Source organism: Bombina bombina, chromosome 2 (assembly GCF_027579735.1).
Source record: "Bombina bombina isolate aBomBom1 chromosome 2, aBomBom1.pri, whole genome shotgun sequence".
Taxonomy (NCBI): Eukaryota; Metazoa; Chordata; class Amphibia; order Anura; family Bombinatoridae; genus Bombina; species Bombina bombina.
This window is the reverse complement of record NC_069500.1, coordinates 792,885,105-792,910,846: the sequence shown is the minus strand read 5'-3', so window position 1 is coordinate 792,910,846 and position 25,742 is coordinate 792,885,105. Positions and strand designations below refer to the sequence as shown.

The following is a 25,742-nucleotide window of genomic DNA, read 5'->3' as shown; positions in this document are numbered from 1 at the left end:
AATGGGATTCTTCTAATGCGGGTATTACGATCGCCTGAAAAAGTGAGCGGTACACCCTCTCCTGACAAGACTCCTACCGCATTTAAAAGTCAGTAGTTAAGAGTTTTATGGGCTAATGCCAGAACATAAAGCTCTTAACTAAAGTGCTAAAAAGTACACTAACACCCATAAACTACCTATTAACCCCTAAACCGAGCCCCCCCCCCCCACATCGGAAACACTTAACTAAAATGTTTAACCCCTAATCTGCAGACCAGACATCGCCGCCACTTTAATACATTTATTAACCCCTAATCTGCCGCCCCCAAAATTGCCGCTACTATATTAAATTTATTAACCCCTAAACCAAAGTCTAACCCTAACACCCCCTAACGTAAATATAATTTAAATAAATCTAAATAAATATTCCTAGCATTAAATAAATTATTCCTATTTAAAACTAAATACCTGTAAAATAAACCCTAAACTAGCTACAATATAACTAATAGTTACATTGTATCTAGCTTAGGGTTTATTTTTATTTTACAGGCAACTTTGTATTTATTTTAACTAGGTACAATAGTCATTAAATAGTTATTAACTATTTCATAACTTCCTAGTTAAAATAAGTACACATTTACCTGTAAAATAAATCCAAACCTAAATTACAATTATACCTAACACTACACTATCATTAAATTAATTAAATAAATTACCTACAATTAAACACAATTAAATACAATTAAATTAAATAAACTAAAGTACAAAAAACCCCACTAAATTACAGAAAATAAAAAAGAATTACAATTTTTTTAAACTAATTACACCTAATCTAATCCCCTAATAAAATAAAAAAGCCCCCCAAAATAATAAAACTCCCTACCCTTTACTAAATTACAAATAGCCCTTAAAAGGGCCTTTTGCGGGGCATTGCCCCAAAGTAATCAGCTCTTTTACCTGTAAAAAAAATACAATACCCCCCCAACATTAAAACCCACCACCCACACACCAAGCCCTACTCTAAAACCCACCTAATCCCCCCTTAAAAAAAAATCTTACACTATCCCTTGAAGATCACCCTACCTTGAGCCGTCTTCAGACAGCCGGGCACAAGTGGACCTCCAAAAGGGCAGAAGTCTTCATCCGATCCAGCCAGAAGAGGACATCCAGACCGGCAGAAGGCTTCATCCAGGTGGCATCTTCTATCTTCTTCCATCTCGGGTCCATCTTGAAGACATCCAACGCGGAGCATCCTCTTCCATCTGACGGTGACTGAAGAATGAAGGTTCCTTTAAGTGACGTCATCCAAGACGGCGTCCCTTCAATTCCGATTGACTGATAGAATCCTATCAGCCAATCTGAATTAAGGTAGGCTTATTGGAACAGCCAATAGAATGCAAGATCAATCCTATTGGCTGATTGAATCAGCCAATAGGATTTTTCCTACCTTAATTCCGATTGGCTGATAGGATTCTATCAGCCAATCGGAATTGAAGGGACACCATCTTGGATGATGTCACTTAAAGGAACCTTCATTCTTATTGTATTTTTTTTTACAGGTATTAGATTAGGTGTAATTAGTTTAAAAAAATTGTAATTCTTTTTTTATTTTCTGTAATTTAGTGGGGGGGTTTTTGTACTTTAGTTTGTTTAATTTAATTGTAGTTTTGTAGGTAGTTTAGTAAATTAATTTAATGATAGTGTAGTGTTAGGTGTAATTGTAATTTAGGTTAGGATTTATTTTACAGGTAAATTTGTATTTATTTTAACTAGGAAGCTATTAAATAGTTAATAACTATTTAATAACTATTGCACCTAGTTAAAATAAATGTAAAGTTGCCTGTAAAATAAATATAAATCCTAAGATAGCTACAATGTAACTATTAGTTATATTGTAGCTAGCTTAGGTTTTATTTTATCGGTAAGTATTTAGTTTTATATAGGAATAATTTATTTAATTGTAGTAAATTTATTTAGATGTATTTAAATTATATTTAAGTTAGGGGGTGTTAGGGTTAGGGTTAGACTTAGGTTTAGGGGTTAATAAATTTAATATAGTTGCGGCGATGTTGGAGGGGCAGATTAGGGGTCAATAACTATAATGTAGGTGGCGACGATGTTGGGGGCAAGAGATTAGGGGTTCATAAGTATAATGTAGGTGTCGGCGGTGTCCGGAGCGGCAGATTAGTGGTTAATAATATAATGTAGGTGGCGACGATGTCGGGGATGGCAGATTAGGGGTTAATAAGTGTAAGATTAGGGGTGTTTAGACTTGGGGTTCATGTTAGGGTGTTAGGTGCAGACATAAAATTATTTTCCCCATAGGAAACAATGGGGCTGCGTTAGGAGCTGAACGCTGCTTTTTTGCAGGTGTTAGTTTTTTTTTTTCAGCCAGCTCAGCCCCATTGTTTCCTATGGGTGAATCGTGCATGAGCACGTTTTGCCAGCTTACCGCTACCGTAAGCAACGCTGGTATTACAGTGAGATGTGGAGCTAAATTTTGCTCTGTGCTCACTTTTCTGAGGCTATTGCCGGCTTGAAGAAAACCTGTAATACCAGCGTTGGCTTAAGTGAGCGGTAAGAAAAAAAGGCTTGTTAGCCCCGCACAGCCTTACCGACAAAAACTCGTAATCTAGCCGTTAGTTTCTATAAAGTAATGGGTGCTGCCTTGTTTGAGCTAGTTTTATGTTATCTGTATGGAGAACCCTTTAGATAATAAATAAGTACCAGACAGCCTTGTTTGGAAACCCTCTTTTATTTCCAGTTTTATTTATTTTCCTAATTGTCCTCAGCACGATAAATAGATAAAGGGAAACTTAAGTTTAAGCATGGTAGCCCATTATAGAAACTCAGTAGAATTTAGAAAACCAACAATTTTCAGAGTGAAATTCAAGAAAAACGAACGGCTAGATTACGAGTTTTTGACGGTAATGGTGTACGGTGTTAACAAGCCTTTTTTTCTCACCGCTCACTTAAGACAACGCTGGTATTACAGGTTTTTCTAAACCCGGCGTTTGCCGCAAAAAAGTGAGCGGAGAGCAAAATGTAGCTCCACATCTCACCTCAATACCAGCGCTGCTTACGGTAGCGGTGAGCTGGCAAAACGTGCTCATGCACGATTACCCCATAGGAATCAATGGGGCAGATTCAGCTGCAAAAAAAAACTAACACCTGCAAAAAAGCAGCGTTCAGCTCCTAACGCAGCCCCATTGATTCCAATGGGGAAACACATTTTATGTCTACACCTAACACCCTAACATGAACCCCGAGTCTAAACACCCCAATCTTACACTTATTAACCCCTAATCTGCCGCCCCCAACATCGCTGCCACCTACATTATAATTATTAACCCCTAATCTTCCGCTCCAGACACCGCCGCCACCTACCTTATACTTATGAACCCCTAATCTATTGCCCCCAACATCGCCGACACCTACATTATAGTTATTAACCCCTATTCTGCCGCCCCCAATGTCGTCGCAATCTACCTACAATTATTAACCCCTAATCTGCTGCCCACAACGTTGCACCCACTATAATAAAGTTATTAACCACTTAATCTAAGTCTAACCCTAACCCCCCCCTAACTTAAATAAATCTAAATAAATATTACTACCATTTTAGGATTTATTTTTATTTTACAGGCAACTTTGTATTTATTTTAACTAGGTACAATAGTTATTAAATAGTTATTAACTATTTAATAACTTCCTAGTTAAAATAAATACAAATATACCTGTAAAATAAAACCTAACCTAAGTTACAATTACACCTAACACTACACTATAATTAAATAAATTACCTAAATTAACTACAATTAATTACAATTAAATGTCTAGATTACGAGTCTTGCATTAGCCTTAAAAAGCAGCGTTGAGAGGTCCCAACGCTGCTTTTTAACACCCGCTGGTATTACAAGTCTGACAGGTACAGGTGTACCGCTCACTTTTCCTCCGCGACTCGAGCATACCGCAAATCCACTTACGTCAATTGCGTGTTCTATCTTTTTAATGGGATTTGCCTAATGCCGGTATTACGAGTCTTGAAAAAAGTGAGTGGTAGACCCAATCCTGTCAAGACTCCTAACGCATTTAAAAGTCAGTAGTTAAGAGTTTTATGGGCTAACGCCGTAACATAAAACTCTTAACTAAAGTGCTAAACAGTACACTAACACCCATAAACTACCTATTAACCCCTAAACCGAGCCCCCCCCCCCCGCATCGCAAACACTTAAATACATTTTTAACCCCTAATCTGCCAACCGGACATTGCTGCCACTTCAATAAATATATTAACCCCTAAACCGCTGCACTCCCACCTTGCAAACATTAGTTAAATTTTATTAACCCATAATCTGCCGTCCCTAACATCCCCGACACCTACCTACATTTATTAACCCCTAATCTGCCGATCCCAACGTCGCCGCAACTATATTAAATGTATTAACCCCTAAACCTAAGTCTAACCCTAACCCTAACACCCCCCAAACTTAAATATAATTTAAAATAATCTAAATAATTATTACTATCATTACCTAAATTATTCCTATTTAAAACTAAATACTTACCTATAAAATAAACCCTAAGCTAGCTACAATATAACTAATAGTTACATATGTATCTAGCTTATGGTTTATATTTATTTTACAGGCAACTTTGTATTTATTTTAACTAGGTATCAACTGTGTATTTATTTTAACTAGGTAGAATAGTTATTAAATAGTTATTAACTATTTAATAACTTCCTAGTTAAAATAAAGACAAATATACCTGTAAAATAAATCTTAACCTAAGTTACAATTACACCTAACACTATACTATCATTACATAAATTACCTAAATTAACTACAATTAATTACAATAAAATTCAATAAACTAAATTACGAAAAAAACACTAAATTACAGAAAATAATAAAATAATTACAATTTTTTTAAAACTAATTACACCTAATCTAATCCCCCTAGTAAAATAAAAAAGCCCCCTAAAATAATAAAAAATCCCTACCCTATACCTGTCTTTTTTTACAGGTAAAAGAGCTGATTACTTTGGGGCAATGCCCCGCAAAAAGCCCTTTTGAGGGCTATTTGTAATTTAGTATAGGGTAGGGATTTTTATTATTTTGGTGGGCTTTTTTTTATTTTATTAGGGGATTAGATTAGGTGTAATTAGTTTTAAAAAAATTTAATTATTTTATTATTTTCTGTAATTTAGTGGGGTGTTTTTTTTCGTAATTTAGTTTATTGAATTTAATTGTAATTAATTGTAGTTAATTTAGGTAATATTTAATGATAGTGTAGTGTTAGGTGTAATTGTAACTTAGGTTAGTATTTATATTACAGGTATATTTGTCTTTATTTTAACTAGGAAGTTATTAAATAGTTAATAACTATTTAATAACTATTCTACCTAGTTAAAATAAATACAAAGTTGCCTGTAAAATAAATATAAACTATAAGCTTGATACAAATGTAACTATTAGTTATATTGTAGCTAGCTTAGGGTTTATTTTATAGGTAAGTATTTAGTTTTAAATAGGAATAATTTATTTTGATTTATTTAAATTATATTTAAGTTATTGGGTGTTAGGGTTAGACTTAGATTTAGGGTTTAATAACTTTATTATAGTGGCGGTGACGTTGGGGCAGCAGATTAGGGGTTAATAATTGTAGGTAGTTTTCAGCGACATTGGGGCAGCAGATTAGGGGCTAATAAATAAAATGTAGGTGTCGGCGGTGTTGGGGTCAGCAGATTAGGGGTTAATAAGTATAATGTAGGTGTCAGTGATAGCGGGGGCGGCAGATTAGGGGTTAATAAGTGTAAGATTAGGGGTGTTTAGACTCGGGGTTCATGTTAGGGTGTTAGGTGTAGACATAAAATGTGGTGGCGGCGGTATCCGGAGTGGCAGATTAGGGGTTAATAATATAATGTAGGTGTCAGTGATAGCGGGGGCGGCAGATTAGGGGTTAATAAGTGTAAGATTAGGGGTGTTTAGACTCGGGGTTCATGTTAGGGTGTTAGGTCACAGTGTAGACATAAAATTTATTTCCCCATAGGAATCAATGGGGCTGCGTTAGGAGCTGAACGCTGCTTTTTTGCAGGTGTTAGGGTTTTATTCAGCCAGCTCTGCTCCACTGATTTCTAACGCTGGGTTTAAAAGATACCGTAATACCAGTGTTACTGTAGGTGAGCGGTAAGAAAAAACTGTGCATTAGCCACGCACACCATTACCGACAAAAACTCGTAATCTAGCCGAAATTAAATAAACTAAATTACAAGAAAACCCCCCCACTAAATTACAGAAAATAATAAAATAATTACAATTTGTTTAAACTAATTACACCTAATCTAATCCCCCTAATAAAATAAAAAAGCCCCCTAAATTAAAAAAAAAATCCCTACCCTACACTAAATTACAAATAGCCCTTAAAAGGACTTTTTGCGGGGCATTGCCCCAAAGTAATCAACTCTTTTACCTGTAAAAAAAAATACAATACCCCCCCCACTCAACATTACAACCCACCACCCACACACCCAAACTTACTCTAAAACCCACCCAATCCCCCCTTAATAAAACCTAACTCTACCCCCTTGAAGATCACCCTATCTTGAGACGTCTTCACCCAACCGGGCAGAAGTGGTCCTCCAGATGGTCCGAAGTCTTCATCCTATCCGGGCAGAAGAGGTCCTCCAGATGGCCAGAAGTATTCATCCAGGCGGCATCTTCTATCTTCATCCATCCAGAACGGAGCGGGTCCATTTTCAAGACATCTATTGGCTGATCCAATCAGCCAATAGGATTGAGCTTGCATTCTACTGGCTGTTCCAATCAGCCAATAGTATGCAAGCTCAATCCTATTGGCTGTTTTAATCAGCCAATAGAATTGAACTTCAATCCTATTGGCTGATTGGATCAGCCAATAAGATTTTTTCTACCTTAATTCTGATTGGCTGATAGAATTCTATCAGCCAATCGGAATTGAAGGGGCGCCATCTTTGATGACGTCATTTAAAGGACCCGTCAATGTTCCAGTCGCCGTCGAATGAAGAGGATGGTCCGTGTTGGATGTCTTGAAGATGGACCCGCTCTGCTCCGGATGGATGAAGATAGAAGATGCCGCCTGGATGAAGACTTCTGGCCATCTGGAGGACCTCTTTTGCCCAGTTCGGTGAAGACGTCTCAAGGTAGGGTGAACTTCAAGGGGGTAGTGTTAGGTTTTATTAAGGGGGCGATTGGGTGGATTTTAGAGTAGGGTTAGGTGTGTGGGTGGTGGGTTGTAATGTTGGGGGGTATTGTATTTTTTTTTACAGGTAAAAGAGCTGATTACTTCGGGGCAAAGCCCCCTAAATTAAAAAAAAATCCCTACCCTACACTATTACAAATAGCCCTTAAAATGACTTTTTGCGGGGCATTGCCCCAAAGTAATCAGCTCTTTTACCTGTAAAAAAAATTACAATACCCCCCCACTCAACATTACAACCCACCACCCACACACCCAACCTTACTCTAAAACCCAGCCAATCCCCCCTTAATAAAACCTAACTCTACCCCCTTGAAGATCACCCTACCTTGAGACGTCTTCACCCAACTGGGCAGAAGTGGTCCTCCAGATGGTCCGAAGTCTTCATCCTATCCGGGCAGAAGAGATCCTCCAGATGGCCAGAAGTCTTCATCCAGACGGCATCTTCTATCTTCATCCATCCAGAGTGGAGCGGGTCCATTTTCAAGACATCTATTGGCTGATCCAATCAGCCAATAGGATTGAGCTTGCATTCTACTGGCTGTTCCAATCAGCCAATAGTATGCAAGCTCAATCCTATTGGCTGTATTAATCAGCCAATAGGATTGAACTTCAATCCTATTGGCTGATTGGATCAGCCAATAAGATTTTTTCTACCTTAATTTTGATTGGCTGATAGAATTCTATCAGCCAATCGGAATTGAAGGGACGCCATCTTGGATGACGTCATTTAAAGGACCCATCATTGTTCCAGTCGCCGCCGAATGAAAAGGATGGTCCGTGTCGGACGTCTTGAAGATGGACCCGCTCTGCTCCGGATGGATGAAGATAGAAGATGCTGCCTGGATGAAGACTTCTGGCCGTCTGGAGGACCTCTTCTGCCTGGTTGGGTGAAGACGTCTCAAGGTAGGGTGATCTTCAAGGGGGTAGTGTTAGGTTTTATTAAGGGGGCATTGGGTGGATTTTAGAGTAGGGTTGGGTGTGTGGGTGGTGGGTTGTAATGTTGGGGGGTATTGTATTTTTTTTTACAGGTAAAAGAGCTGATTACTTTGGGGCAATACCTCGCAAAAAGCCCTTTTAAGGGCTATTTGTAATTTAGTGTAGGGTAGGGATTTTTTTATTTTGGGGAGCTTTTTTATTTTATTAGGGGGATTAGATTAGGTGTAATTAGTTTAAACACATTGTAATTATTTTATTATTTTCTGTAATTTAGTGGGTTTTTTTCATAATTTAGTTTATTTAATTGTAGTTAATTTAGGTAATTTATTTAATTATAGTGTATCTTTAGGTGTAATTGTTAGGTTTTATTTTACAGGTATATTTGTATTTATTTTAACTAGGAAGTTATCAAATAGTTAATAACTATTTAATAACTATTGTACCTAGTTAAAATAAATACAGTTGCCCGTAAAATAAAAATAAACCCTAAAATGGCTACAATGTAACTATTAGTTATATTGTAGCTAGCTTAGGGTTTATTTTATAGGTAAGTATTTAGTTTTAAATAGGAATAATTTATTTAATACTAGTAATTTTATTTAGATTTATTTAAATTATATTTAAGTTAGGGGGGTGTTAGGATTAGGGTTAGACTTAGATTTAGGGGTTAATACCTTTATTATAGTGGCGGAGACGTTGGGGGCGGCAGATTAGGGGTTAATAAATATAGGTAGGTGTCGGCAATGTTAGGGATGGCAGATTAGGGGTTAATAAAATTTAACTAGTGTTTGCGAGGCGGGAGTGCAGCGGTTTAGGGGTTAATATATTTATTCAAGTGGCGGCGATATCCGGTCGGCAGATTAGGGGTTAAAAATTTATTTAAGTGTTTGTGATGTGGGGGGGTGCTCGGTTTAGGGGTTAATAGGTAGTTTATGGGTGTTAGTGTACTTTTTAGAACTTTAGTTAAGAGTTTTATGTTACAGCGTTAGCCCATAAAACTCTTAACTACTGACTTTTAAATGCGGTAGGAGTCTTGACAGGAGAGGGTGTGCGGCTCACTTTTTCCAAGACTCATAATACCGGCGTTAGGAAAATCCCATTGAAAAGATAGGATACACAATTTACGTAAGTGGATTTGCGGTATGTTCGAGTCACGGAAAAAAAGTGAGCGGTACACCTGTACCTGCCAGACTCGTAATACCAGCGGGCAGTAAAAAGCAGCGTTGGGACCTCTCAACGCTGCTTTTTAAGGCTAACGCAAGACTCGTAATCTAGGCGTAAGAATTTAAGTATATTACAAAGATTTTTAACTACACATAATTAAACATTTTATATTACAATCCTGTTTAATTTTCCTTTAATCTCTCCTAGGCAGGATCCAATTGTAACTAAAAATGACAGAAAAACAAGGTGGGAGCTCCAATGATGCAGTAACCTCTAATCAATAGCAAATAAAAAACAAAACACTTCGCTAATAATCCTGTACTGCATTGCCAGTACCTCATACGTGTTACTGTTTTGTAGTTTGGGTTTTATTTGCTGCTGTTACATATTTACTAGCGGTAACTGCACCATTGGAACAGCCTTCTTTCTTTCTCTGATATGTCCTAAATTCTTGGTGAACTGAACGTTGTGCATCCGCTATTTGATACTAATCTATCTTTTACAGGCAATGGAATTGGCGATGCTTGTGAGGGAGATTTTGACAAGGACGCAATAGTTGACAAAATTGATGTTTGTCCAGAAAATGCTGAAATTACTCTTACAGACTTCAGAGATTATCAGACAGTTGTATTAGATCCAGAAGGTGATGCCCAAATTGATCCAAACTGGATTGTGTTAAATGAGGTATGATGTTGCTCAGGATTCCTCATCTTAATCAAAACAACATATATAACATCATTCTCTTATTTAAAGCTCTTTGAACAGTATGAACCATACTGTGAGCCACCATTTTGCTTTGGGGGCCTCTGAGATGCACTTACCAGCTAATATTTTTATCTTTTCTTATCATTATTATTGGACTGTTACTTATATATTTTATTCTTTGTTCCATTGTTTGCCAGTTTTATTTTGTTACCACATTTATATTTGTTCATTCTAATTTATGATGATTATAGTAATAATTTCCAATTCAAGTGCAATAACTAATTTGTAATATGCTGTCCTTTCTTAGGGAATGGAAATTGTCCAAACAATGAACAGTGATCCAGGACTTGCTGTTGGTAAGAAATATTATATTGTTATTGTAGTGAACATACTATGGATTTGGAGTTCTCATCCTGTTTTAATTAAATCAAATAACCATTAATTAAATGCCTCAACTTTTTAAAAAGACAAACACTAAGAGACCGATTTTTTAAGCTCTGTATAGAGCTTGATGCCCCTTGTTTCCAGCGAGCCTTCTATAGACCGCTGCTCCATAACTTGTCTGCTTGCTCTGAGGCGGCAGACAGAAATCAACCCGATCAAATACGATTGGTTTGATTGACACCCCCTGCTAGCAGCCGATTGGCCTCGAATCTGCTGGAGGCGGCATTGCACCTGCAATTCACAAGAACTGCTGGTGCAATGATAAATGCCGACAGCATATGCTGTCGGCATTTATCGATGTGCAGCAGACATCGTATCATGTCCGCTCGCACTATAATAAATATACCCCCAAGAGCCAGATTTGTGCTCTACTTTGTAATATCAGCACATGATGATATGCGCTAGTATTACAAGTAAATCGCAATGCAAATGTGAGCTTGCGTACACATTGCTAGGAAGCATTGCACTCACGAGAGCTCGCTTCCATAGGCTTCCATAGGCTCCGCCACAGACGGCATCAGAACTTCGCGCAGCAAAGGGGGTAAGTAGCAGCATTTTTAAATATATATGTATATAATTATATACACATATTAACACATAAATATATATGTATATAATTATATACACATATTAACACATAAATATATATGTATATAATTATATACACATATTAACACATAAATATATATGTATATAATTATATACACATATTAACACATAAATATATATGTATATAATTATATACACATATTAACACATAAATATATATGTATGTAATTATATACACATATTAACACATAAATATATATGTATATAATTATATACATATATTAACACATAAATATATATGTATATAATTATATACACATATTAACACATAAAAAGATATATATGTATGTAATTATATACACATATTAACACATAAATATATATGTATATAATTATATACACATATTAACACATAAAAAGATATATATGTATGTAATTATATACACATATTAACACATAAAAAGATATATATGTATGTAATTATATACACATATTAACACATAAATATATATGTATATAATTATATACACATATTAACACATAAAAAGATATATATGTATATATATATATATATATATACAGGTATATATACAGGTAGCCCTCAGTTTACGCCGGGGTTAGGTTCCAGAAGGAATGGTTGTAAATTGAAACCCAGTTTATAATGTAAGTCAATGGGAAATGAGGGAGATAAGTTCCAGGCCCCTCTCAAAATTGTCATAAGTAGCATCTAATACATTATTTTTAAAGCTTTGAAATGAAGACTTTAAATGTTAAACAGCATTATAAACCTAATAAAATAATCACACAACACAGAATATATAATTAAACTAAGTTAAATGAACAAAAACAGTTGCTAAACAACATTATAAACCTAATAAAATAATCACACAACACAGACTTCACTTGCATTTTTCTGCAAACAGTTCTTTCTATGCATTCCAATCTGGACTGATTTATAGACAGGAAGATCTTGTTCCTTTGAAATCTGCTTGATAGCTCATGTCTGGTTAAACTGATTAATTTCAGCTTGCTTGGCTTTGCTGAAAAACAAGCGGACAGCTCCACCTACTGGCTATTTTAATAAATGCACTGCTTCTCAATGCTTTTCAATAGCAGTCACATGACTGGGAAAAAAAGGTTGTTATTCTGAAACGGTGTAAATTGAACCATTGTAAAACGAGGGCCACCTGTATATATTTACATTGCTGTCTATGAAAAAACACACACTTTTCAGTGCTGTTTTTTTTTTTATAACACCCCACTCCCACCAACTTAAAAACAACCTAGTGCAGTTGTTTTTAATTTAAAAAAAAAGTACTTTTTTTTTAATTAAAAACTACAATGCCCATTTTGAGGACATTTGGAGCACTTTTAGAACATTAACCAGAGATTGGATTGCTGGTTCATTTTCAGAGCGCTAATTGCTACCACAAGCTCTCGTTAGCAATAACCAGTAATGGCTGGTTAATTATTATGCCCTAAGGGCCAGATTACGAGTGGAGTGCAAAATATCGATTACGGAGCGCAATATTTGCGATCCATTCAGAAATACCAGCGCACGCATCGCGGGGAAGCTTTGCTCTAACAAGAGATATTCCCTATGAAAAAAAAACGCCTTTACTATTGTTTGTTTTCTGTGTTATTTCTCTGCACGATTGAGAGACATACAACAAGAGGGAGTGCCGAGGGGCTTGATACCCAGAGCTAAGCTAAAGCTCAGAAGTGTGTCTATTTTCATGATTAACCCAGCACCCAAAAGAATCTGGAAGAAATCTTAACCTTTTGCTTTTATTTTAAACAATTATTTTGGCATTTTATAAGCGTAGTATTAAGGTTATTCCCTGCTTCCTTCTAATCATGGGTACTATCATATTAAAATCTTTATTTCACTATATTTTTTTGCTGATATGTTTGCACATGTGCAGCAACTCTCCTTCAGAACCTGCCGTGTAACCTAAGTTAAGAAAGTATGGCTGACAGAGGCATACATCTTCGACCCTGTCCACCTAGATTTGCAACTAGCGGGCAACATTACCCTGCCCGCATTTACCATTGCACACTACTGCTAGTGTGCAATGCCGCCCCCTGCTGGCGAGCAGCCAATTGCATGCAAGCAATGTCCGCCAATCTCCCCAGTCGGAAAAGTCCGGAGGGATTGAAGTACACCACATAACAGATGTAGAATTGGTTTAAGAAGCAGCGGTCTAATACATCTCGGGTACAGGTTCACTTATGCGAACTTGCAGCCAACAGCACTCCTACCCATTGATAAACGGAACTCAAAGTGTCACTTTAATTAAAGGACAACACTAGTAGCCATTTACCAACTGTAGTATGCTCATTATATCTCAGAAACACAATTACTGAAAATATTGAAGCAATCTTCAGAAAATCAACTTGTATTAATAACTGTTACATCACATTTCTTTTTAACACCTCAATCAGTCAGTTAATTGGATATATATACTCTGCTAAGGTTACACAGCATTCAATGGAGTGGACTTTGAAGGAACCTTTCATGTCAACACAGAAACAGATGATGACTATGCTGGATTTATATTTGGTTATCAGGACAGTTCTAGCTTCTACTCTGTCATGTGGAAACAGATGGAGCAAACATATTGGCAAGCAAACCCCTTCCGAGCTGTAGCTGAACCTGGCATTCAGTTGAAGGTAAAATAGAGAGTAAACACAAATTCTATTTTTGTGGTGCAAATTGTCAGCTTTAGTGAGTACACATATAACCTCCTACATACATTTTATGCAATATTCATTTTCACTGACTACAACATATTAAAGTGTTCTAATTATCCTAGGCAAAACAGAACACTAATTATTGCTATAAATACTTTTCTATTACATTGCTATAAAATTTATTGTAAAAACTAATTGTTTTCTATCTTTGAAAGTTTTCTAAATAGTTGTAAAAATGAATTTGATATGCTGATTGCTCTCTTTTTTTTTAGTTCAAACCTAATTTTCATACACATTTTTAAAAAATACCTAAACTGATACTAAGTAAAGTTCTAGACAAGTTAAAAGCAAAATTGAATTGATTCATTGAAAATGAATGCATTATAAAATTAATAAGTAACCAAATTAATCAAGTAATAAACTGTATAAAACTTTACATTTCAAACTGAATAGAGGAATGTACCAATGACCTAGCAGAATTTGCAAAAAAAAGTATATTCAAAGAGGAGTTCTTTCATGAGGACCATTTAGCATTAAAGGGACAGTAAATTCAAAATTATACATTCATAACTAAAGGAATATGAAACCCACATTTTTTATTTTATGATTCAGAAAGAGCATGTCATATTAAACAACTTTCCAATTCCCTGCTATTATCTAATTTGTTTTGTTCTCTTGGTATCGTTTGCTGAAAATTGTACCTAGGTAGGCCCAGGAGCTGCTGATTGGTGGCTGCATATATATGACTCGTGTTGTTGGCTCACCAGATGTGTTCAACTAGCTCCCAGTAGTGTGTAAGTGCTTCTTCAACAAAGGATACCAAGAGATTAGAATAAAGCAACTTAGATAATAGAAGTACTGTACATTTAAAAGTTGTTTTAAATTACATTCTTTATCTGAATCATGAAAGAAAAATGTTGGGTTTTATGTCCCTTTAAGATAGAACATGCAATTTTAAACAACTTTCCAAATTACTTCTATTTCAATTTTGCTTACTTCTCAAATGGCTAGATTACGAGTTTTGCGGTAAGGTAAAAAAGCAGCGTCAAGAGGTCCTAATGCTGCTTTTTTACGCCCGCTGCTATTACGAGTCTTGCAGGTATAGGTGTACCACACACTTTTGTGGCCTTACCGCAAACCTACTTACGTAAACTTCGTAAAGCCTTTTTTCTATGGGACTTCCATAGCGCTGGTATTCCGAGTTTGTCCTGGGAGGCCAAAAAGTGAGCGGTACACCCTATCCTGCAAGATTCCTAATGCATTTTAAAGTCAGTAGTTATGAGTTTTATGGTACAACACTGTAGCATAAAACTCATAACTAAAGTGCTAAAAAGTACACTAACACCCATAAACTACCTATTAACCCCTAAACCGAGGCCCTCCCGCATCGCAAACACTATAATAAAATTTTTAACCCCTAAACTGCTGCTCCAGACATCGCCGCCACTATAATAAACATATTAACCCCTAAACCGCCACACTCCCGCCTCGCAAACACTAGTTAAATATTCTTAACCCCTAATCTGCCGCCCCTAACATCACCGCCACCTACATTATACTTATTAACCCCTAATCTCCCTCCCCCAATGTCGCAGCAACCTATCTACATTTATTAATCCCTAATCTGCCGCCCCCAACGTCGCTGCCACAATTCTAAATTTATTAACCCCTAAACCTAAGTCTAACCCTAACACCCCCTAACTTAAATATAATTTAAATAAATCTAAATAAAATTACTATCATTAACTAAATTATTCCTATTTAAAACTAAATACTTACCTGTAAAATAAACCCTAAGCTAGCTACAATATAACCAATAGTTACATTGTAGCTAGCTTAGGGTTTATTTTTATTTTACAGGCTAGTTTGTATTTATTTTAACTAGGTAGAATAGTTACTAAATAGTTATTAACTATTTAATAACTACCTAGCTAAAATAAATACAAATTGACCTGTAAAATAAAACCTAACCTATGTTACAATAACACCTAATACTACACTACAATTAAATAAATTCCCTACATTAAATACAATTAAATAAATTAAATAAAATTAGCTAAATCACAAAAAAAAACACTAAATTACAGAAAATAAAAAACAAATTATAGATATTTAAACTAATTACATCTAATCTAAAAGCCCTATCAAAATAAAAAAGCCCCCCCAAAATAAAAAAAAACCCTAGCCTAAACTAAACTACCAATAGCCATTTAAAGGGCCTTTTGTTGGGCATTGCCCCAAATAAATCAGCTCTTTTACCTGTAAAAGAAAATACAAACAACCCCCCCCCAACAGTAAAACCCACCACCCCCACAACCAACACCCCAAATAAAAGCCTAACTATAAAAACCTAAGCTCCCCATTGCCCTGAAAAGGGCATTTGTATGGGCATTGCCCTAAAAAGGGCATTTAGCTCTACTGCTGCCCAAAGCCCAAACCTAAAAATAAAACCCACCCAATACACTCTTAAAAAAATCCTAACACTAACCCCCGAAGATTCACTTACTGGGAGAAGTCTTCATCCAAGCGGCAAGATGTCCTCAACGAAGCCGGCAGAAGTGGTCTTCCAGACGGGCAGAAGTCTTCACCCAGACGGCATCTTCTATCTTGATCCTTCTGACGCGGAGCGGCTCCATCTTCAAGACATCCGGCGCGGAGCATCCTCCTATCATCGTCTTCTTTGGAATGAATATCTCTTTAAGTGACGTCATCCAAGATGGCGTCCCTTAGATTCTGATTGGCTGATAGAATTTTATCAGTCAATCGCAAATAAGGTAGATAAAATCCTATTGGCTGATGCAATCAGCCAAAAGGATTGAACTTCAATCCTATTGGCTGATCCAATCAGCCAATAGGATTAAGCTCACATTCTATTGGCTGATTTGAACAGCCAATAGAATGCGAGCTCAATCCTATTGGCTGATTGTATCAGCCAATAGGATTTTTTCTACCTTAATTATGATTGGCTGATAGAATTCTATCAGCCAATCAGAATCTAAGGGATGCCATCTTGGATGACGTCACTTAAAGAGATATTCATTCCGAAGAAGACGTCGATTGAAGAGGATGCTCCATGCCGGATGTCTTGAAGATGACAAGTGGGTTTTATTTTTAGGTTAGGGCTTTTGGCAGCAATAGAGCTAAATGCCCTTTTAAGGGCAATGCCCATACAAATGCCCTTTTCAGGGCAATGGGGAGCTTAGGTTGTTTTAGTTAGGCTTTTATTTGGGGGGTTGGTTGTGTGGGTGGTGGGTTTGACTGTTAGGGGGTGTTTTTATTTTTTTTACAGGTAAAAGAGCTGATTACTTTGGGGCAATGCCCCGCAAAAAGGCCCTTTTAAGGGCTATTGATAGTTTAGTTTAGGCTAGGGTTTTTTTTTATTTTGAGGGGGCTTTTTATTTTTATAGGGCTCCTAGATTAGGTGTAATTAGTTTAAATATCTTGTAATTTGTTTTTTATTTTCTGTAATTTAGTGTTTGTTTGTTTTTGCGATTTAGCTAATTTAATTTATTTAATTGTAGGGAATTTATTTAGTTGTAGTGTAGTGTTAGGTGTTAGTGTATCTTAGGTTAGGTTTTATTTTACAGGCAAATTTGCATTTATTTTAGCTAGGTAGTTATTAAATAGTTAATAACTATTTAGTAACTATTCTACCTAGTTAAAATAAATACAAACTTGCCTGTAAAATAAAAATAAACCCTAAGATAGCTACAATGTAACTATTAGTTATATTGTAGATAGCTTAGGGTTTATTTATAGGTAAGTATTTCGCTTTAAATAGGAATTATTTAGGTAATAATATAAATTTTTATTAAGATTTATTGTAATTATATTTAAGTTAGGGGGCATTAGGGTTAGGGTTAGACTTAGGTTTAGGGGTTAATACATTTAGTATAGTGGCGGTGACGTTGGAGGCAGCAGATTAGGGGTTAATAAATGTAGGTAGGTGGCGGCGATGTTAGGGACGGCAGATTAGGGGTCAATAATATTTAAATAGTGTTTGCGATGCGGGAGTGCGGCGGTTTCGGGGTTAATATGTTTATTATAGTTGCGGCGATGTCCAGAGCGGCAGATTAGGGGTTAAAAAATTTATTTTAGTGTTTGCAATGTGGGAGGGTCTCGGTTTAGGGGTTAATAGGTAGTTTATGGGTGTTAGTGTACTTTTTAGCACTTTAGACTTAGGTTTAGGGGTTAATAATTTTAGAATAGTGGCGGCCACGTTGGGGGCGGCAGATTAGGGGTTAATAAATGTAGGTAGGTTGCGGTGACATTGGGGGAGGGAGATTAGGGGTTAATAAATACAATGTAGGTATCGCGCGACATTGGGGGCAGCAGATTAGGGTTTAATAAGTATAATGTAGGTGGTGGCGATGTCTGATGCAGCAGATTAGGGGTTAATAAGTATAATGTAGGTGTCGGCGATGTCGGGGCGGCAGATTAGGGGTTAATAAGTGTAAGATTAGGGTTGTTTAGACTCGGGGTTCATGTTACGGTGTTAGGTGTAAACATAAAATGTGTTTCCCCATAGGAATCAATGGGGCTGCGTTACTGAGTCTTACGCTGCTTTTTGGCAGGTGTTAGACTGTTTCTCAGCCGGCTCTCCCCATTGATGTCCATGGGGAAATCGTGCACGAGCACGTACAACCAGCTCACCGCTGACTTAAGCAGCGCTGGTATTGGAGTGCGGTATGGAGCACAATTTTGCTCAACGCTCACTTCTTGCCTTTTAACACCGGGTTTTTAAAAACCTGTAAGTGAGCGGTGAGAAAAAACTGCACCTTAGCACCGCACCCCTCATAATGCAAAACTCATAATCTACCCGTTAGTTTAAAACAATGTTATACATAGTTGCAAACTCTGCTGCCATAAAGTGTCTGAGACAGTCTATGGCAGCTGTGTTTGCAACTATGTATAGGAATTTGTGAAAACCTGCTGCCAGATTGCTATAGACACATGTACCCTCCTGAGCTTAGCTAAAAAATGATACTCTTTAACACAGGATAACAAGAGAACTAAGCAAAATTGATAATAGAAATAAATTGGAAAGTTGTTTAAAAATTTGACAACATTTTTTGACTTTACTGTCCTTTTAAGATGGATTTCTGCATGTAAGATACGGTAAAAGGCATTTATCTAGATAGGAGAGTCTTATTCTTTGGCAGTGAAGATGAGGAGCCATAGCTTTGAGGTAGATTGAGTAAATAATAATCACCAAGATTACAAGTTGTGCGCTAAACCGGGGGCAAATAACTCAAAACAATGAGCGGCATCGCACTCTCCATAGTGCTGCCTTTACAAGTTACTGAAAAAACTCCTTTTGTTTTGCGATATGGTGCGATAAGCTCCATACAGCACAAAGCCCAAGGCCTGACTTGACGTGCTCGTGCATGCTTTCCCCCATAGACATCAATGAAGAGAAAGTGTTAGAAAAAAACTAAAACCTGTAATTGCGGAATGGCGATCGCCATTGATGTCTATGGGGAAAAGAAAGTTATGTAAAAACCACACACCCTAACATAAACCCTCTAGTCTAAATACCCCTAATCCGCCACCCCCGACACTAAATAAAGTTATTAACCCCTAAACCGCCAGCCCCCACATCGCTACTACTATAATAAAACTATTAACCCCTAAACCGCCTGCCCCCCCACATTACTACTACTATAATAAGACTATTAAACCCTAAACCGCCGGACCCCCACATTGCTATTACTATAATAAAACTATTAACTCCTAAACCGCGGGACCCCCACATCGCTACTACTATAATAAAACTATTAACCACTAAACCGCTGGCCCCCTACATTGCAACACACTAAATTAAATTTACATTTCTGCATGTAAGATACGGTGGGGGGGGGGGGTTACTTTTATGGGGGAATTTGTAATTTTTGTAGGTAAAAGAGCTGTTTGACTTAGGGCAATGCCCTACAAAAGGCCCTTTTAAAGGCTATTGGTAGTTTATGGTTAGGTTAGGGGGTGTTTTTATTTTGGGGTGTTTTTTTTGTTTTTATAGGGCTATGAGATTAGGTTTAATTTTTATTATTTTGGATAATTTAATTTATTATTTTTTGTAATCTAAGGCCTAGATTTGGAGTTTGGCGGTAAAAGGGCTGTTAACGCTCCGCGGGCTTTTTTCTGGCCGCACCATAAAATTAACTCTGGTATCGAGAGTTCAAACAAATGCTGCGTTAGGCTCCAAAAAAGGAGCGTAGAGCATTTTTACCGCAAATGCAACTCTCGATACCAGAGTTGCTTACGGATGCGGCCGGCCTCAAAAACGTGCTCGTGCTCGATTCTCCCATAGGAAACAATGGGGCTGTTTGAGCTGGAAAAAAACCTAACACCTGCAAAAAAGCAGCGTTCAGCTCCTAACGCAGCCCCATTGTTTCCTATGGGGAAACACTTCCTACGTCTGCACCTAACACTCTAACATGTACCCCGAGTCTAAACACCCCTAACCTTACACTTATTAACCCCTAATCTGCCGCCCCCGCTATCGCTGACCCCTGCATATTTTTTTGAACCCCTAATCTGCCGCTCCGTAAACCGCCGCAACCTACGTTATCCCTATGTACCCATAATCTGCTGCCCTAACATCGCCGACCCCTATATTATATTTATTAACCCCTAATCTGCCCCCCTCAACGTCGCCGACACCTGCCTACACTTATTAACCCCTAATCTGCCGAGCGGACCTGAGCGCTACTATAATAAAGTTATTAACCCCTAATCCGCCTCACTAACCCTATCATAAATAGTATTAACCCCTAATCTGCCCTCCCTAACATCGCCGACACCTACCTTCAATTATTAACCCCTAATCTTCCGAGCGGAGCTCACCGCTATTCTAATAAATGGATTAACCCCTAACGCTAAGTCTAACCCTAACACTAACACCCCCCTAACTTAAATATAATTTACATCTAACGAAATAAATTAACTCTTATTAAATAAATGATTCCTATTTAAAGCTAAATACTTACCTGTAAAATAAATCCTAATATAGCTACAATATAAATTATAATTATATTGTAGCTATTTTAGGATTAATATTTATTTTACAGGCAACTTTGTAATTATTTTAACCAGGTGCAATAGCTATTAAATAGTTAAGAACTATTTAATAGTTACCTAGTTAAAATAATAACAAATATACCTGTAAAATAAATCCTAACCTAAGTTATAATTAAACCTAACACTACCCTATCAATAAAATAATTAAATAAACTACCTACAATTACCTACAATTAACCTAACACTACACTATCAATAAATAAATTAAATACAATTCCTACAAATAAATACAATTAAATAAACTAGCTAAAGTACAAAAAATAAAAAAGAACTAAGTTACAGAAAATAAAAAAATATTTACAAACATAAGAAAAATATTACAACAATTTTAAACTAATTACACCTACTCTAAGCCCCCTAATAAAATAACAAAGCCCCCCAAAATAAAAAATTCCCTACCCTATTCTAAATTTAAAAAGTTACAAGCTCTTTTACCTTACCAGCCCTGAACAGGGCCCTTTGCGGGGCATGCCCCAAGAATTTCAGCTCTTTTGCCTGTAAAAGAATAAATACAATACCCCCCCCCAACATTACAACCCACCACCCACATACCCCTAATCTAACCCAAACCCCCCTTAAATAAACCTAACACTAAGCCCCTGAAGATCTTCCTACCTTGTCTTCACCATCCAGGTTCACCGATCCGTCCTGAAGAGCTCCTCCGATGTCCGGATCCAAGCCCAAGCGGGGGCTGAAGAGGTCCATGATCCGGTCAAAGTCTTCATCCAAGCGGGGCAGAAGAGGATCTTCCATCCGATTGAAGTCATCATCCAGGCGGCATCTTCTATGGTCTTCCATCCGGAGCGAAGCGGCAGGATCCTGAAGACCTCCAGCGCGGAACATCCATCCGGACCGACGACTGAATGACGAATGACTGTTCCTTTAAGGGACGTCATCCAAGATGGCGTCCCTCGAATTCCGATTGGCTGATAGGATTCTATCAGCCAATCGGAATTAAGGTAGGAATTTTCTGATTGGCTGATGGAATCAGCCAATCAGAATCTAGTTCAATCCGATTGGCCGATCCAATCAGCCAATCAGATTGAGCTTGCATTCTATTGGCTGATCGGAACAGCCAATAGAATGCGAGCTCAATCTGATTGGCTGATTGGATCAGCCAATCGGATTGAACTTGATTCTGATTGGCTGATTCCATCAGCCAATCAGAAAATTCCTACCTTAATTCCTATTGGCTGATAGAATCCTATCAGCCAATCGGAATTCGAGGGACGCCATCTTGGATGACGTCCCTTAAAGGAACAGTCATTCGTCGTTCAGTCGTCGGTCCGGATGGATGTTCCGCGCTGGAGGTCTTCAGGATCCTGCCGCTTCGCTCCGGATGGAAGACCATAGAAGATGCCGCCTGGATGATGACTTCAATCGGATGGAAGATCCTCTTCTGCCCCGCTTGGATGAAGACTTTGACCGGATCATGGACCTCTTCAGCCCCCGCTTGGGCTTGGATCAGGACATCGGAGGAGCTCTTCAGGACGGATCGGTGAACCTGGATGGTGAAGACAAGGTAGGAAGATCTTCAGGGGCTTAGTGTTAGGTTTATTTAAGGGGGGTTTGGGTTAGATTAGGGGTATGTGGGTGGTGGGTTGTAATGTTGGGGGGGGGGTATTGTATTTATTCTTTTACAGGCAAAAGAGCTGAAATTCTTGGGGCATGCCCCGCAAAGGGCCCTGTTCAGGGCTGGTAAGGTAAAAGAGCTTGTAACTTTTTTAATTTAGAATAGGGTAGGGAATTTTTTATTTTGGGGGGCTTTGTTATTTTATTAGGGGGCTTAGAGTAGGTGTAATTAGTTTAAAATTGTTGTAATATTTTTCTTATGTTTGTAAATATTTTTTTATTTTCTGTAACTTAGTTCTTTTTTATTTTTTGTACTTTAGCTAGTTTATTTAATTGTATTTATTTGTAGGAATTGTGTTTAATTAATTTATTGATAGTGTAGTGTTAGGTTAATTGTAGGTAATTGTAGGTAGTTTATTTAATTATTTTATTGATAGGGTAGTGTTAGGTTTAATTATATCTTAGGTTAGGATTTATTTTACAGGTAAATTTGTTATTATTTTAACTAGGTAACTATTAAATAGTTCTTAACTATTTAATAGCTATTGTACCTGGTTAAAATAATTACAAAGTTGCCTGTAAAATAAATATTAATCCTAAAATAGCTACAATATAATTATAATTTATATTGTAGCTATATTAGGATTTATTTTACAGGTAAGTATTTAGCTTTAAATAGGAATCATTTATTTAATAAGAGTTAATTTATTTCGTTAGATAAAAATTATATTTAACTTAGGGGGGTGTTAGTGTTAGGGTTAGACTTAGCTTTAGGGGTTAATCAATTTATTAGAATAGCGGTGAGCTCCGCTCGGCAGATTAGGGGTTAATAATTGAAGTTAGGTGTCGGCGATGTTAGGGAGGGCAGATTAGGGGTTAATACTATTTATTATAGGGTTAGTGAGGCGGGTTAGGGGTTCATAACTTTATTATAGTAGCGCTCAGGTCCGCTCGGCAGATTAGGGGTTAATAAATGTAGGCAGGTGTCGGCGTCGTTGAGGGGGGCAGATTAGGGGTTAATAAATATAATATAGGGGTCGGCGATGTTAGGGCAGCAGATTAGGGGTACATAGGGATAACGTAGGTGGCGGCGATTTGCGGTCGGAAGATTAGGGGTTAATTATTTTAAGTAGCTGGCGGCGACGTTGTGGGGGGCAAGTTAGGGGTTAATAAATATAATATAGGGGTCGGCGGTGTTAGGGGCAGCAGATTAGGGGTACATAAGTATAACGTAGGTGGCGGTCGGCAGATTAGGGGTTAAAAATTTTAATCGAGTGGCGGCGATGTGGGGGGACCTCGGTTTAGGGGTACATAGGTAGTTTATGGGTGTTAGTGTACTTTAGGGTACAGTAGTTAAGAGCTTTATGAACCGGCGTTAGCCAGAAAGCTCTTAACTCCTGCTATTTTCAGGCGGCTGGAGTTTTGTCGTTAGAGCTCTAACGCTCACTTCAGAAACGACTCTAAATACCCAGCGTTAGAAAGATCCCATTGAAAACATAGGATACGCAAATGGCGTAGGGGGATCTGCGGTATGGAAAAGTCGCGGCTGAAAAGTGAGCGTTAGACCCTTTAATCAATTACTCCAAATACCAGCGGGCGGCCAAAACCAGCGTTAGGAGCCTCTAACGCTGGTTTTGACGGCTACCGCCGAACTCCAAATCTAGGCCAGGATACGCAAATGGCGTAGGGGGATCTGCGGTATGGAAAAGTCGCGGCTGAAAAGTGAGCGTTAGACCCTTTAATCAATGACTCCAAATACCGGCGGTAGCCTAAAACCAGCGTTAGGAGCCTCTAACGCTGGTTTTGACGGCTACCGCCGAACTCCAAATCTAGGCCTTAGTGTTTTTCATTTTTTCGTAATTTTTAGTGTTTGTTTTGTTTTGGTAATGTTAGATTTGTTTTAATTTTTCGTAGTGTTAGGTTTTTTAATTTAGTAATTGAGGGGTTTTAATTTTTAGTTTACTTTCTTAAAATAGTTATGTTCGGTTTATTTATAGTTTAAAATAATTTTTTTTATTTCACAGGTAAGTTTTTCTTTATTTGAAGGTAGTTATATTGGAAGTTTATTTAAAGTTAGGGGGGTGTTTAGGGGTTGATAGGTTTATTATAGTAGTAGTGATGTGGGGGGCCGGCGGTTTAGGGGTTAATAGGTTTATTATAGTAGTAGCGATGTAGGGGGACGGGGGTTTAGGGGTTAATAGGTTTATTATAGTAGTAGCAATGTGGGGGGCCGGCAGTTTAGGGGTTAATAGGTTTATTATAGTAGTAGCGATGTGGGGGGGCGGCGGTTTAGGGGTTAATAGGTTTATTATAGTAGTAGCGATGTGGGGGGCTGGCGGTTTAGACGTTAATATGTTTATTATAGTAGTAGCGATGTGGGTGGGTGGGCGGCGGTTTAGGGATTAATACTTTATTTTAGTGTTGGCGATGTGGGTGGGTGGCAGATTAGGGGTTAATAGGTTTTATATAGTATTTACGATGCTGGGGATGGTGGTTTAGGGGTTAATAGTGTAGTTTATGGGTGTTAGTGTACTTCGTAACATTTTTGTTATGAGTTTTGTGAAACATTTTGGTTGTGCAAAATCCATAACTACTGGTCTCAGATAGCGGAATGGATTGCAACGGTATAAGCTATAACGCTAGCTTTAAAGCCGGACCGCACATCCCGTAATATGGGCGCAATGAAAATCCCACACTCAAAAGTAATTTTTTGAGAGTGGAATGGAGAGTTGCGTAAAGTCTAAAATGCTAGCGGTATAGCTCTACTGCCATGACTTGTAATACGGGAGACCTGCATATTCCGCTCGCAATGGCCAATTTTAAAGCGGTATAGCCATACCGCAAAACTAGTAATCATGCTAAATGAGAATTGACGTGGGAAACTACTTTTGCATGCCAATCCCTAGGGTATAATCAGCAGGCTTACAAAAGGGGTAGTGCCCGTACTTTGCTTAAAATAACAGGGAAGCTCAACTGCAAGCCCACCCACAGCAACATTAATTTGCTTTTCAAAAATTAAAAAAAAAAAAAAAAAAAAATCATAGAAACGTAACTATGAACATATGTAATACAATTTAAACATTTTGGAAAATGTTTTATTTCTAAAAATGAAAAAATAGGTCATTGAAGAAAGTATTTTTATTTATAATGTGGAGGTTAGAAGGGGGAAAAACAAAGATAATAAAATAAAATGATATTGGGAAAATAGTTGAGATTCTGTGAATATTATAGTCCTTACTATATCATTGTATAATAACAGCACAGTCCTTAATGTAAGTAACGTTTATGGAGAGTGTTGTTGTGATTATAGGTGTATTTATTTAAAGGGACATGAAATCCAATTTTTTTCATTTCTGATTCAGATAGAGAATGTGATTTAT

General features: G+C 37.4%; 1 protein-coding gene across 1 annotated transcript in view; it reads left to right on the top strand.

The window, feature by feature from the left end:
• The window catches only part of LOC128647267 (cartilage oligomeric matrix protein-like), a 136,757-nt gene that overhangs the window by 79,005 nt on the left and 32,010 nt on the right, over window positions 1-25,742 (top strand). Inside the window, exons 13-15 of the mRNA XM_053700059.1 lie at window positions 9,827-10,005; window positions 10,334-10,382; window positions 13,496-13,692. Of these exons, the coding sequence (XP_053556034.1) occupies window positions 9,827-10,005; window positions 10,334-10,382; window positions 13,496-13,692 (425 nt within the window). The remainder of the gene's footprint in view (window positions 1-9,826; window positions 10,006-10,333; window positions 10,383-13,495; window positions 13,693-25,742) is intronic.